Genomic DNA, 13,484 nt, shown 5'->3' with positions numbered 1-13,484 from the left:
AGGATGTAATTATTCGGGATAGTGCAAATATCCATTTTACTTAAATGAGGAAATGTGCGGGTCAGGATATATACTGTGTGGATCTTCTCAAGATCCATGCGGGCAGAAAATGCAGTAAATCTGCAAGGCCAGGCACCGTGGTAAATGTAAACATTTCTACTGTGATATCTGGATGGCTCAGCAGATGAAACTGCTTGCTGCTAAGCCGGACAGCCTGAGTTCGATTCCTGGGACCCCCATGGTGGAAGAACAGAATGGACTCCACAGAGTTCTCTGCTCTCACACATGCCACATGGCACATTTGTACTTGCACACACACACCTGCAAATACACAATAATAATAAATAAAACACAAAGTGAAAAAAAACAAACAGAAACCTTTGTTTAGTGGGGAAGAGAAGCTGAGAAAGAACCCATGATGATACATGTGGAAGGCACAAAAGGGAAATGGTGGGGGAGAGTTAGGGAGCCAAAGAAAAACGGGAGTTAACAACTGGCTGTAGAACAGGGCACTGGGCAGACATCGCCTTAACCAAGAGGTGGATGGGGGAGACCACGCAAGGGCTGAGAAACTCATAAACCACAAGAGGCGAGGGAGAACTGATGACAGCAGCAACACGATCTGCTGGGTGGAATCCTGGAGCCCAAACAGACCGGTAATAGAAGAGCGGTAACAGCTAATGGGAGTCTGCAGTCAGCTCACAGGCCAGCATCAGCCTCTTACTGGCAAGCGAGTAACAGCTGGGTAAGATGTTAACACGGGGGAACAGTTTTATGGGAACGTAGGAGCACCTTTGCAACCTTCTTTAAATCAAAAATGAACCCAAAAAATTCTTTTAGAGCAGGAATTAAATCTAGCTGTTTCAGTTCACATTTTTGTAGTGACTTCAAGAGTCAGCAGTAATGTACTTTTTTATTTTATTGTTCTTTTTTGTTACTTTATAAATAATACCAATCAAAATTTCCACTTCCTTCCTCCCTCCCGCTCCCCCGCTCACCCTTCCTCCTCCCCCTCCAGTCCTAAGAGAGGGCAGGGTACCCTGCCCTGCTGGAAGTCCAAGGCCCTCCCCCCTCCATCCAGCACACATGGCAGCACACAGCTGTCTGTGACTTCAGTTCCCAGGGATACGACCCATGCACATAAAATAAAAATAATTTTAGAAAAGGTTATTGTTCACTTGTCACCTAAAGGCTTCCAGGAGGCTCAGCCATCTGGAATCCGCAGATCAGAACTGTGGGATGCTAAACACTGACTTCAAGGACAGGTGAGGTTGAAGCGCCCCATATATGTGCCTGGTGATGTAAGTGCCACTGAGCATCTAAAGTGATGCTGAGTACTGGAACCATCTAGACCAGTGACGTGTTAGTTTTGGTGTCTTTAGCCACCTATTGCTTTACTTTTTTATGATTAATGTACACTTGAAAAATCTGTGTTACTAACCAACTATACAGACTGTATATATTAACCAGCTATACAGACCATGCATTACTAACCAGCTATGCAGACTGTGTGTTAGTAACCAGCTATACAGACCATGTGTTAATAACCAGATATACAGACCATGTGTACTAACCATCTGTACAGACTGTGTGTACTAACCAGTTATACAGACTGTGTGTATACTAACAAGCTATACTAACTGTGTACTAACCACCTATACAGACCGTGTGTTACTAACCGGCTATACAGACCGTGTGTTACTAACCGGCTATACAGACCATGTGTACTAACCATCTGTATAGACTGTGTGTACTAACCAGCTATACAGACTATGTGTACTAACCAGCTATATAGACCGTGTGTACTAACCAGCTATATAGACTATTTGTACTAACTAGCTATACAGACCGTGTGTACTAACCAGCTAGATAGACTGTGTGTACTAACCATCTGTACAGACTGTGTGTACTAACCAGCTATACTGACCATGTGTTACTAACCAGCTATATTGAACATATGTACTAACCAGCTATACAGACCGTGTGTACTAACCAGCTATGCTGACCTATGTACTAACCATCTGTACAGACCACGATAGTGATAGGATAGGATACTTTGGGGACTAGTTTTTATGGTATTCAGAAAGCAGTACTTGACAAAAATTTAATGCAAGAATCAGAGTTGCTAATAAACACCCATGAAAGGAAAGGAGACTTCTGTTGGGTGAACTAGACCCTTTCCTGCCTGGGCGCTCAGCTTAAGACTCTCCCCACATGGTGACAAACCAGTGTCACTTCAAAGAATGGCAGTCGGAAGGCAGCCTGTGCCTCAGAACAGAACAGAGCCATCAGTTTATTGCCACAGCATGCGTGTTGTTGCCGTTTAATGCTCTTTCCATCTTAATGGCAATAATTTGGGCACCTAACGACCGACTTCCCATCTATCCTCTTTTACAGCCACAGGATGAATTATGTAAAGTGTGGCTTTACTCTCCTTACTATTACTGCTAATGAGGCGTTGTGCAGAAATTAGAGGTTACAGCTAGGCTCATTGCGGACTATGATTATAACTGGTTGGTTTCGGCCATGGTTGCAGTTTGTGGAAAGATGAATGCTGCTTTTTTGAAAATTGTTATCTAAACAAAGTACATGATGCATGGCTTCATTCTAGCCTGAAGCCATCCCCAGTGTTTCCCATGCAGATAGGATGCTTACCCGATGCATGGCTTCATTCTAGCTGAAGCCATCCCAAGTGTTCCCCATGCAGATAGGACGCTTACCCATGTTTTCCAGGCAGCTGGCTTCTGTGGGTTCAGTCAATACTTTCAATGACTAATGTGAACTTTGAGATGTCCAAAGTGAGCTATAACTACACGGTGGCTGGGTTAGTGGTGTGTGTGTGTGTGTGTGTGTGTGTGTGTGTGTGTGTGTACACAAGCACATTTGGGAATACGGGTTTTATGGATGTGTTTGCCCAGGTACCACACGTAGAGGCCAGAGGTGATATTGCTGGGCCTTTATTGCACTCTACCCTACTTTTAGAGACAGAGTCTCTCACTGAACCTGGAGCTCGCCCTTGGAGCTAGACATGTGCTACCATGTCGTTGTGTGATGGATTTTTCTCAGAAGTCACAACACATATGTGTTTACTCACTGCAGAGTAGACAGCAGTGTCTGACTTGGTGAGTCAGTGATGATCTGTGGGGTCACTAACAGGAGTTATAAGGGGTTACTTTCAAGGGGCAGGGATACCTCAAAAGCATATGCTTCACCCAGAATGTAGGAAGACCCCAGAAGCTGCAGCCCTAGAGCCCTGTGCACAGCATGTGGGCGGCTCCACGGGCCCAAGCATCTCCCCTGTGCACAGCATGTGGGCGGCTCCACAGGCCCAAGCATCTCCCCTGTGCACAGCATGTGGGCGGCTCCACAGGCCCAAGCATCTCCCCTGTGCAGCTGCTGTTTAGAGTCTCTTCTCCTGAAGTTCCTGCTCTTTCTGTAAATCTGGGTCTTCTAAAACTGTCAAGTTTTTACTTTCCCAGACGTGTGGCATTTTCTTTATCTCCTGAATCTCCTGAGCCTCCCCTTCCCTCCTAGAAGGAACATGTTAATTCAGAGGACTCCACGGTGCAATGTCCTCCCTGAGTCCAACACTTTATGTGGGTGCTGGGGGTCTGAACTCAGGTCCTCATAGTTGCGCAGCAATACCTTACCCACCGAACCATCTTCCCAGCCTCTGAATTAGTTTTGTTGTTGTTTTGCTTTGTTTTTGGCTTTTGAGATAGGGTCTCACTTTGTAGCCTGGAACTCACTGTGTAGCCCAGTCCTCCTGCCTCAGTTTCCTAAGTGCTGGAATTACAGGTGCAAGCCTAAATAAGTTTTATTTTAAAAAGTATAGCCCAATAGATTAAAGAAAAGGTTCTTTCCTTCCCCGTCTTCATTGGTTTTCTTTGGTAGCACTCTGCCTGCTTGATCTGTCCCCCCTTCTTTAAAACTCTAACCCCGCCCTCATCTCTACTACCAAGCCTGCTGCCCTTCCCACACGGGAAGGTGGGACTGTCTTTCTCAGGTTGGGTGACCATGCAGGTGACCTTTCCTCTCTCACACAGTGATCTGGAGCCCGAGTGGCTGGACAGTGTGCAGAGGAATGGCGAGCTGTTTTACCTGGAACTGAGTGAGGACGAGGAGGAGAGCCTCCTTCCGGAGACACAGACCGTGAACCATGTCAGGTTCAGTGAGAAGGAGGTCATCATTGAAGAGGATGACTCCAGAGAAAGAAAGAAGCATGAACCCAAGCTCAAGCGCTTCACCAAGATCCTGAAGAGCAAAAGACTTTTACCTAAGCGCTACCACAAAAAGAACAGCAATGACAACGGGCCAGTGTCCATTCTGAAGCATCAGTCCAACCAGAAGACCGGGGTCACTGTGCAACAGCGGTACAAGGATGTGACTGTCTATATCAACCCCAGAAAGCTAACCGTCATCAAACCCAGGGAGCAGCTCAAACTCCTGGAAGTGCTGGTGGGAATTGTCCATCAGAGCAAGTGGAGCTGGAGAAGGAGCGGGAAGCCGGCTGATGGAGAGAGGCTTGTGGTGCACGGCCTGTTGCCAGGAGGCTCTGCCATGAAGAGTGGTCAAGTCCTGGTTGGTAAGTGCTGCAGCAGCTCCAGTCCTTGTTTGCAGAGATGCATGGTTAAGGGCAGTACCCTGGGATCCATGGTGTAGAAGACAGGATACAGTCTCTAAGTAAAGTCGATACAAATGATCTGAAAAGGAATGCTTCTGAGTAACAGAAACACGCACCTAGTTCAGACTAGGGAGCATAGCTCATCTTCAGGTTTTGAATAGTATAATTTCATTTCATCTTGCTTATGATTGCTGACAAGGAGAAGAAACTAAGTTGATTATACAGTCATCATTTAGGCTGGAACAGCTGTATCCAATAACATAATGCAAAATATATAATTTATGAATAAAAATACTTTAAAATTGTATGTTTGCACTGAGGACAGCAAGTTCTTGGAGTGGCTGTAGACTGCCAGCTGACCTTCTTAACGGCAGTGGTATTATATGTAAGTTCCTTTATAAGGGCACTTCTCTAAAATATCCCAGTTTTGAGAGGAAAAATACAAGTTATTTTGAACATTTTAAGATGCATATTTTTGCATCGTTGATTTTAAGTCATGTGGTATAACATGTGAGTTAATTAGCAACCTTATTCTACTTTATAATAATAGACTAATCAAATGTGAAAATATATTTCTTTTTACGGTTATTTATTTCTTTGTACCTGGGCACATGTACCTGGCATGTGTGGAGGTCAGAGGGCAGCTCGTGGGAGTGGGTCTCTCCTGCCATCATGGGTTCCGGGCTTGGGCATCACCAGACTAGTTGGCAAGTACATTTACTCACTGAACATCTTGCTGGCTCTGGAAGCACATTCTTAACAAAACTTCAAACCTGTAACCGCCCTGAAGTGTGTCTGTCTTCTCAGCTGACCCAGCCTAAAATAGGAGTTTTAGAAACATGTTCAGATCTGTCTGGCCTGAAATCTAAATCGCATTGTTTGTTCATTGATTCAGAACGCATTTGACTGTTAAGTGTCAGGCATGTGGAATTTACAGTGACGATCTGACTGCTGGTGTAAAGGAGCTCATGTAACAGCAGGAGGAGGACATCAGAAATAGACAGCATCACAGTGTGACAGATGACGTGACAGAGCATCACAAAGTGAATTCTAAGGACACATGTCTGAAGGATATCTGTCAGTGCACGGATTCCAAAATGCACATCCACATTTTACAACGAGATGTGGCCCAGCCAAAGCAGCAGCTGTGATTTGGGGAGAGATCCTCTCTCAGGGAAAGATAGAGGAAGACTCCAGCTTTTTGAGTAGCCTCTGCATGTACATAGGGACAAACTTGCACACACTCGTGCATGTAACACACACACACACACACACACTTCTCGTGGAGAAAAGGCCACCCAAGAAGGATAGAACATTGAATTCTGGGGAAAGGACTGACCTTCCAGTGTTTCGTTTGTCTGCACTGGCATTCACTCCAGCTGCTGTAGCTCCTGGAGCTTTTAGTGGATGAAAGCCTCCTCATCGAGGGATTCAGCAAGGTCACTGCTCAGGAAGTGCATGGAAGTATAAGAAGACACTCAGGCAGCAATAGTGCTGTTCCGTCGTCATTGCTGCTCTGCCAGACGTGTGGTCTGGATTCAAGTGCATGCGGAATGGCTTTCCACATACTCAAGGGAGAGCTGAGGGTGGGAACATTTAATTCGGAATGTTCGTGTTGGTATATATAGATTTGAGAGCTCCAGAAAGAGCAGCCCCATGCAGAGACAGTGCCTTGAATAGAATAACTGCTGTCCATCGCAAGTCAAGACCCTCAATTACACTTGTGATCAGGAAAGACCAGGGGCATTGGCCAAGCTGTTGCCCATAGTCTGTTCTCGTAGTAAACTTCTTTATATACCAGATAGTATTTTCAGCTTTAGGAGGATTTTGTTTTTGAATCTTTAGTTATTTTTCTACCTATTATTTTAAAGTGTCGACAGTGTTTTATATTATGTATTGGGTTATTTTTGTGTGTCTGTGTGTTTCCCTGGCACACACTTCTCCATTATCTCTAATATTGGAGGTGTAAATTTTACAATGTGTCTTAGAAAGTCTCAACTCATTATATTTGTTTATTTTCCAGATTAGACTCCAAGGGGATGCACTGTTACTAAGCTAGCTTTGCATGCAAACATCAGGTATGCACATAAACACATTGAGCCTTCCTCACAGTACCCTGTGCTGGCCTTGAACTCCTGATTCTCCTGCCTCTACACCCAAAAAGCTAGGATTACAGGTGTTTGCCATAAAATCTGGCTTAAATTTTATTAGCAGTTAAAAAGGTATTCTCTTCCCGTGTCTGCATTTGATGACTTTGGATGTCTCGGGGTCTCAGCTCCATCAGTAACTGAGATTGTCGGTCTCGGTATTCCAGGTGACGCAGTGAGGACGCTGTGCACGGCTACCCACTATGGCGATACACATGTACACATCTTGCTTTCTGGCCTCTGTCCGTGAGTGTGGCTTGTCTGCTGTAAGTGTGCCTGTCATTAGTGAGACAGGCCTGTGATGTTTCTCCTGTGTCCTTTCACAACAGCAGAACCCATCCGCGCTTACTTTCTTTGCTTAGGTCTCGGAGACTTTCGTCCTTTGGGGGTGGTACCAGTATTTGCTACTTTGTCTACATTTCTGTTTCTAAGAATTTTCTGAAAGCTTGGCAATCAGCTGGAAGCCGTAGCCAGCTGGTATCATTCAGACCAGAGCAAATAGAATTTACTCTCTTACCTACATCGTGGAAGCTGCCTTGGTGGGGCTTTTTTTCTTCAATATTATTCATTTTTGTTTATAATTGGCTTTTGTTTTCCTTGGGGACTGAACATGGGTCTTTTGGCCATGGCTTCTTGGAGGGGACAAAGCAGGAGGAGTGGGTGCCAGGCCAGCTGTGCTTCACAGGTTTGTAGGTGATGGAGCGAGAACTCACCTGTAGCTTGGCTCCTACCTGCTTGAAGGTCTTGCCATCGTGTGTGCCTACCATGCTGCCCACCAGGCTGCCCACCATTTCAGGCAGGATGACCATGTTCCTCAGGTGGATCTTCACCACCTGGGGCTTCTCCATGGGTGGTACCTCCTTCTTGCCCTTTCTCAGGCACGTACATAGGGAGTCCTGCTTCTGAGCTGCCTCAGGTGGGAACTGTACAGCCGCATCAGCTGCTCCTAGGACATACCCAGCAGCTGGTTCAGGTCCAGACCATGGTAGGTGAACAGTCTGTTTCTTCTCCACTTCCACCATCTTGCTGGCTTCTGAGAGTGGGGCAGGTGGATAACTGTTTGTTTCTTTTTAAGGATAGGAAGAGAGAGAAGGAAATCACATATTCTCTACTTATAAATAATATTTATTCATTATTTTTGATTATTTTCTGTTTTGTTTTATTTTTTGGTTTTAGGGGATTTGGGGGTTTTTGTTTTTTGTTTGTTTGTTTTGATTTGTTTTGTTTTTTGAGACAGGGTTTCTCTGTAGCTTTGGAGCCTGTCCTGGAACTAGCACTATGTAGCCCATGGGTTGGTCTCAAGCTTTTTATTCTCCTGTCTCAGCCTCCCAAGTGTTGGGATTACAAATGTAACACCATCCTGCTTCTTTCACACATTAAATTTTCCAGATTACCACCCCTCCCATGAAGACTATTTCTGATACAGAATGAAGATTTTAATTCCAAGCTGTTTTGTATAGTTTCTTAAGTTCTCAACTGTGGATTTGTTTTTATGACGAAGGTGGCTTATGTTTTTCTTTATATTTTTGAGGATGTGTGCTCACTTTTCAGGCATGTTCTTGAGGTATGCCATCTATTCCTGAGTGTATATTGATCATTGTCATATGTGTGTTCTCCTGCTTAAGACAATGTTAAGAGTCAACATTTTCTGTACCTAGATGTCTCTTCCACATGCCTCAGGTCAGTCAGCATCCCTTCGTAAGGCAGCCTTGAACCTTCAGTGAACAGAACTGATTTAGTTTGTTCTTCAGCTTTTGTGGATGGGTGTGTGTGTGTGTGTGTGTGTGTGTGTGTGTGTTCTCTAGTGTCTCATTATTTATATCCTCTGTGACTTAAGCTATATCTATGAGAAGTATTCCTGTTGGTCTGTGGAATTGGCCCAGTGACTAAAGCTCTTCCCGCATGAAGTCCTGTGTTGAAATCCTGCCACCACGTAAAACCAGATGCAACAGGATGCATGAGTGATGTTGGTGCTCCTGTGCAGGAGGGAGGTTGAGACAGGAGTTCCTAGAAGCGCATGGCCAGCTAGTCTGGCATGTGCAGTGGTGGTGAACAGGAGACCCTGTCTCAAGCAAAGTGGAAGATCAGGGACCAACATCCAATGTTGTGGCCCTCATGTGTACACCGTGGCTTGCAAACAGTCCCTCCCCCGCCCCCGGCCCTACACACAACGATGCGGAAGTCCCACTTGGCTGGCATGCAGAACTCCTTTGCATTGTTTGTTATGTTTGGTTCTGGTGTTTTCTTGACACAGGTTTTCACTGTGTAGCCCAAGCTAACCTAGAATTCACTCTAGTACAGCCTGCTCTCAAGCCTGCAGCCCCCCTGCCTCAGCCCTCATGTGCTGCAACTACGGCATATCTACCATGCTTGGCTAATATTCATTTTATATAGACTTTATATAGTCTTTATGTAGACTTTTTATAGTTTTTTTCATTCCATTGTTGTTGAACCTTTTTTCAATTAAAATATTTGAAATATAAATATTGAAATATAAAATATAGATTTGGTTTTTATGAACACTTACTATGTTGTTCTCTATGAATTTTCATTATCTTTTTAGAATAGATTTTTATTTCTCCGTTTGTACTCCTGTGACTTTCTGAGTTTCTTATGAACAGTGTCTCTGTCCTATTCTGTCCCCGACAGCGTTTGGCTTTTCCTTCTCATGCTTTCCGGCTGCAAGAGAGGGGCTAGAACACACAGTTTGTTGGAAGCGCAGGATTTTAGTGTCTCCTCCCTGGGAAGCCACCGCTACAGTTAGTACCTGCTACTCAGGAGCAAACTGTTCATCACTGACAGACCTGGGCCCATGTTCTCATCCCCATTTAGTCTCGCGGGCCTGCTGTATTGGTTGCTTCTGTACATGGGGACGGCACCATAGGGTTTATTTCTCGTTGAAAAAAATAGAGGAAAAGAAATTGTTTATGCTATTCAAAATATAATTTAGACATGAGTTTTACTCTGCAACAGTGTATAATTTAGCCCATTTGATTCGTTTCTGGACATTTATCTTGAAAAACCATTCAAAACAGATAGGCAAATGAGATAGAGCTGCAAGGTCACATTAGGCTTACTACCTACGTTTTATGTAGCTTGTCTAAAGGCTTAAATAATTTACAGCATAGGAAAGGTATTTGGAACCCAAATATGGGTGTTTGGAAATAAAATATTATTGCACACAGCCCCAACCATTTTTCTGTTGTCAGTGGCTGAGTTCAGATGGAGCTGGTGGAAGAGCTGAGCAGTTGAACACAGACCATTCGTCCACCGAAGCATGAATAATAGAAGTTTGTTAAGCCTAGATCAAAATAGAAAAAAGGAGCTGGAGACATGAGGACCTGAGTTCAAACATCAGTATTAAAGAAGCAAAAATCGGGTGTTGCTCCCATTTGCCCATAACCTCTTTGGTGTGTGGGACAGGAAAATATCTGGGGCTTGCTGGCTGCCTGCCTGGCTCCAGGTTCAGTGAGAGACTTGTCACAAGGGAATACGGCAGAGAGTGACAACAGGACATCTGATTGCCCCCTCTGTCCTTTTGCTCACACGTATATACAGACACACATACATGTGTGCGTATGTCGCACACACACATAGGAAGGAAGAAAAACTGAGCACAAAAAGGCTCATTGAAGCACTTAAAACTTAGTGTTTTCATAAGTGAAAGCAGAAAACTGTCAAGCAAGTGCATGGACGTTTAGGGTATAAGTTACGTCATTTGGCCAATAAAATTACAATTCTAGAAACTATGTACTAGCACAAAAGTTTTTGCTACTTGAGAGGCTTAAAATATAAAAATATTTCATCCTTCATTTTGGCGAGCAGAGTGAAGACGACTCAATGTTCAAACATTGTCACGGCTGCAGTGATAAGGCCAGTGACCGGAAGTTCCGGACATTTCTCAGTGCTTGTCTAGTCTCCTGAGGAGCAAAGCTGTGGGCGAGGAGGCCACAGTTGCATGTGACCATCTTCTCAGCCTACCACGGTGGAGGCGTTCTTCTGGACAGTGTTTTCCATTTAGAGCGAGAGTGTGTCCTCTTCACACTGTACAATAACTGTACTCGAGAGACATTTTCTCTGACATTCAAGCTGTGCACTGTACAAATACTCTTTTTTTTTTTTTTGGTTTTTCGAGACAGGGTTTCTCTGTGGCTTTGAAGCCTGTCCTGGAACTAGCTCTTGTAGACCAGGCTGGTCTCGAACTCACAGAGATCCGCCTGCCTCTGCCTCCCGAGTGCTGGGATTAAAGGCATGCGCCACCACCGCCTGGCTTACAAATACTCTTTTTTTTTTTTTTTTTTTTTTTTTTTTTGGTTTTTCGAGACAGGGTTTCTCTGTGGCTTTGGAGCCTGTCCTGGAACTAGCTCTTGTAGACCAGGCTGGTCTCGAACTCACAGAGATCCGCCTGCCTCTGCCTCCCGAGACAAATACTCTTGAAAAGATGACAGAACCCAGACCCAGAAGATGTTCAGAAGCTGTTGGGTTTATGTAGCCCACTTGCATGCTCACTACCCTCCTCAAAGAGTATTAAGCTTCCTGAGAGGAGAGAGTTGGTCTTTCTAAAAATCTTTTCTTGATTTTCTTTTGCAGCAGTTAAAGGTGTATAATCTGGAATGACGAGACAGTCCCCTAGATATGTGTGTGGTTTTGTTAACACAGCTTACTAGGGCTTTGATATTACTTTCAATTAAGTTCTTATAAACTGAAGATCCCAGAGAGAAAGCTACACCTTTGGCTGAAGACTCTGCAAGGCTGAGTGACTGCTTAGAACTTCACGATTGAGGAAATTTGGGGTACTGAAGATGCAGACCCAGGCTATCTTGGACGGCCGTTGCCCTAGTCACAGCCCATATCTGTGTTTTAGGCTCACATAGTGTTCCATGTCCAGCCTTTGACTGTCAGCTAGAGCTTTTGCAATGCATTCTTAGCGAAGCAGAAGCCTCCACCAACCCGCAAGTTCAGACTCCCTCCAGAAAGCCTGTGATGCTCATAGACTCCTGAAGGTATGCCAGCCCACCTACCTGGGACCCCACCAGTAAATCTGGTAACTGCCCCTGCACTGATTTACAGCTAAATTTTATTCTGGCTCATGTAACCACTTCCACAGCAAAACATGTTTGAGGCACCCCAAATCTGAGCTCCTGAACCAGGATCACTCTGGCTTAACCCCAGAATAAATTGACTCTTACTCTCTTTGGGCAAGAGCTGTGTTGTGTATCAATAGTTTGAAAGTAAAATTTGATTTTAGTAGTGGTCTCGATTTTGAAATTAGATAAATACAAGCATCTGAAGAGCAGTCATGGTAAAGATTTTGCCCAAAACATGCTTGTCATGCCGGTATCGTCGGAAGCTGTGGTACAAAGGCCTGTTCTGCAGACACCATCCAGTGGTGGCAGCAATAGCACAGTGTGTTGTCATGTACCACGTGGGTTTAATTAAAAGGTTAGCTGGATTTTTTTTTTTATTACTATGGGTCTGAGTGGTTAGATTCAATTTTGTTAAGTGCAATACTTGGTTTATGCTAAGAATTTTCCATTGGTCCTTTGGGTTCACGTACCCCTTAGTTACACTGAGACTAGGAATATCCATATCTTCAAATATTCATGGTTGGCAGAGATATGGTGCCCTGTTGGGAAGCATAATGCCCAAGCTGGGTGATTGGCTGTGTCACTAATGTTCAGAATAACCTCGGATGAGTCCCTGCATGTACCACATTTTCCACTAAGCCCTTGCAGTAATCTGGACAGCTGTTTCCTTGTGTCGCGAGTCCAGGACTTTTCGGTTTGGAATATTCACCCATTTGTCTTCTGTTTTTCTCTTTCTAGGCGATGTCCTTGTTGCCGTGAATGATGTAGATGTGACTTCTGAAAACATAGAGAGAGTTCTGTCTTGCATCCCTGGACCAATGCAGGTGTGACCACCCCTTCCATATTGTATACGGTGTTGCCTAAAGTACATCCGTTCTGTGCTGGTTTCTTTGTAAGATGCTGAGATTATGTCCCGTGACACTGAAGCCTGAGCCCCGAGGGCAGCTTCGCCTCTTGCCAATACTTAGCTTTGGAGATGAAGGGAGTCCTGGCCAATTACTGGCTGCCCTCTGAGTAGCTTTTCTACTGTCCCAGTGCAGAGTCCTTGGCCTCTTTTTAACAGTGCCGGTCTTTACATATCTGCTGGCAGCAACTTTAAACATACTCCATTTCTGGTTAAAATATAAGTTTTTCAAATGTTTCTGTCCTGTTTCCTGCTTCTGATTCTCACTGTTAATCTGGCTAAAATCTTCAAATAGCACAATGCCACAGTCTGAATGTCATGTGGCCTTGAGATTTCCTGTCAGATTAATTTTCTGTCAACTTTAAATTCAGAATCATGGCTTCAGTGCATTGATAAAATGCATATTGCATTTCTGTCAGGCATCTGGTTTTCTAGCCCATTTCTGAGAACATCTTTACATCAGCTCCCAGGCTCCTGAGCTGCCGTCAGGCGTAGATGTCACAGAATAGACCACTTCTTTCAAAAATTGCTTAGCTAAACAATTTCATTCTTTAATAATTCCATGGATAAATACAGTGTGTTTTTTTGTCGTGCCCAATGTCCATCTCCTCTCCTTCCAATCTTCCTGAAGTCCCCACCCAGTGTATCCCTTTCCTGACTTCATCCCCCTTCATCCTCCTGCCCCCAGTCAAATTAGAATTGAGTGTGTGTGCATGAGTGTG

At 44.4% G+C, this 13,484-nt stretch overlaps 1 protein-coding gene and 1 pseudogene across 1 annotated transcript in view; one reads left to right on the top strand and one right to left on the bottom strand.

The window, feature by feature from the left end:
• Intu (inturned planar cell polarity protein) overlaps positions 1–13,484 on the top strand; it is a 65,611-nt gene that overhangs the window by 8,239 nt on the left and 43,888 nt on the right. Inside the window, exons 2-3 of the mRNA XM_038347584.1 lie at positions 4,047–4,585; positions 12,597–12,682. Of these exons, the coding sequence (XP_038203512.1) occupies positions 4,047–4,585; positions 12,597–12,682 (625 nt within the window). The remainder of the gene's footprint in view (positions 1–4,046; positions 4,586–12,596; positions 12,683–13,484) is intronic.
• Positions 7,347–7,840, bottom strand: LOC119826512 (annotated as a pseudogene).

The sequence above is a fragment of the Arvicola amphibius genome, chromosome 11, assembly GCF_903992535.2.
Source record: "Arvicola amphibius chromosome 11, mArvAmp1.2, whole genome shotgun sequence".
Taxonomy (NCBI): domain Eukaryota; kingdom Metazoa; phylum Chordata; class Mammalia; order Rodentia; family Cricetidae; genus Arvicola; species Arvicola amphibius.
This window is presented reverse-complemented; position numbering and strand designations above follow the sequence as displayed.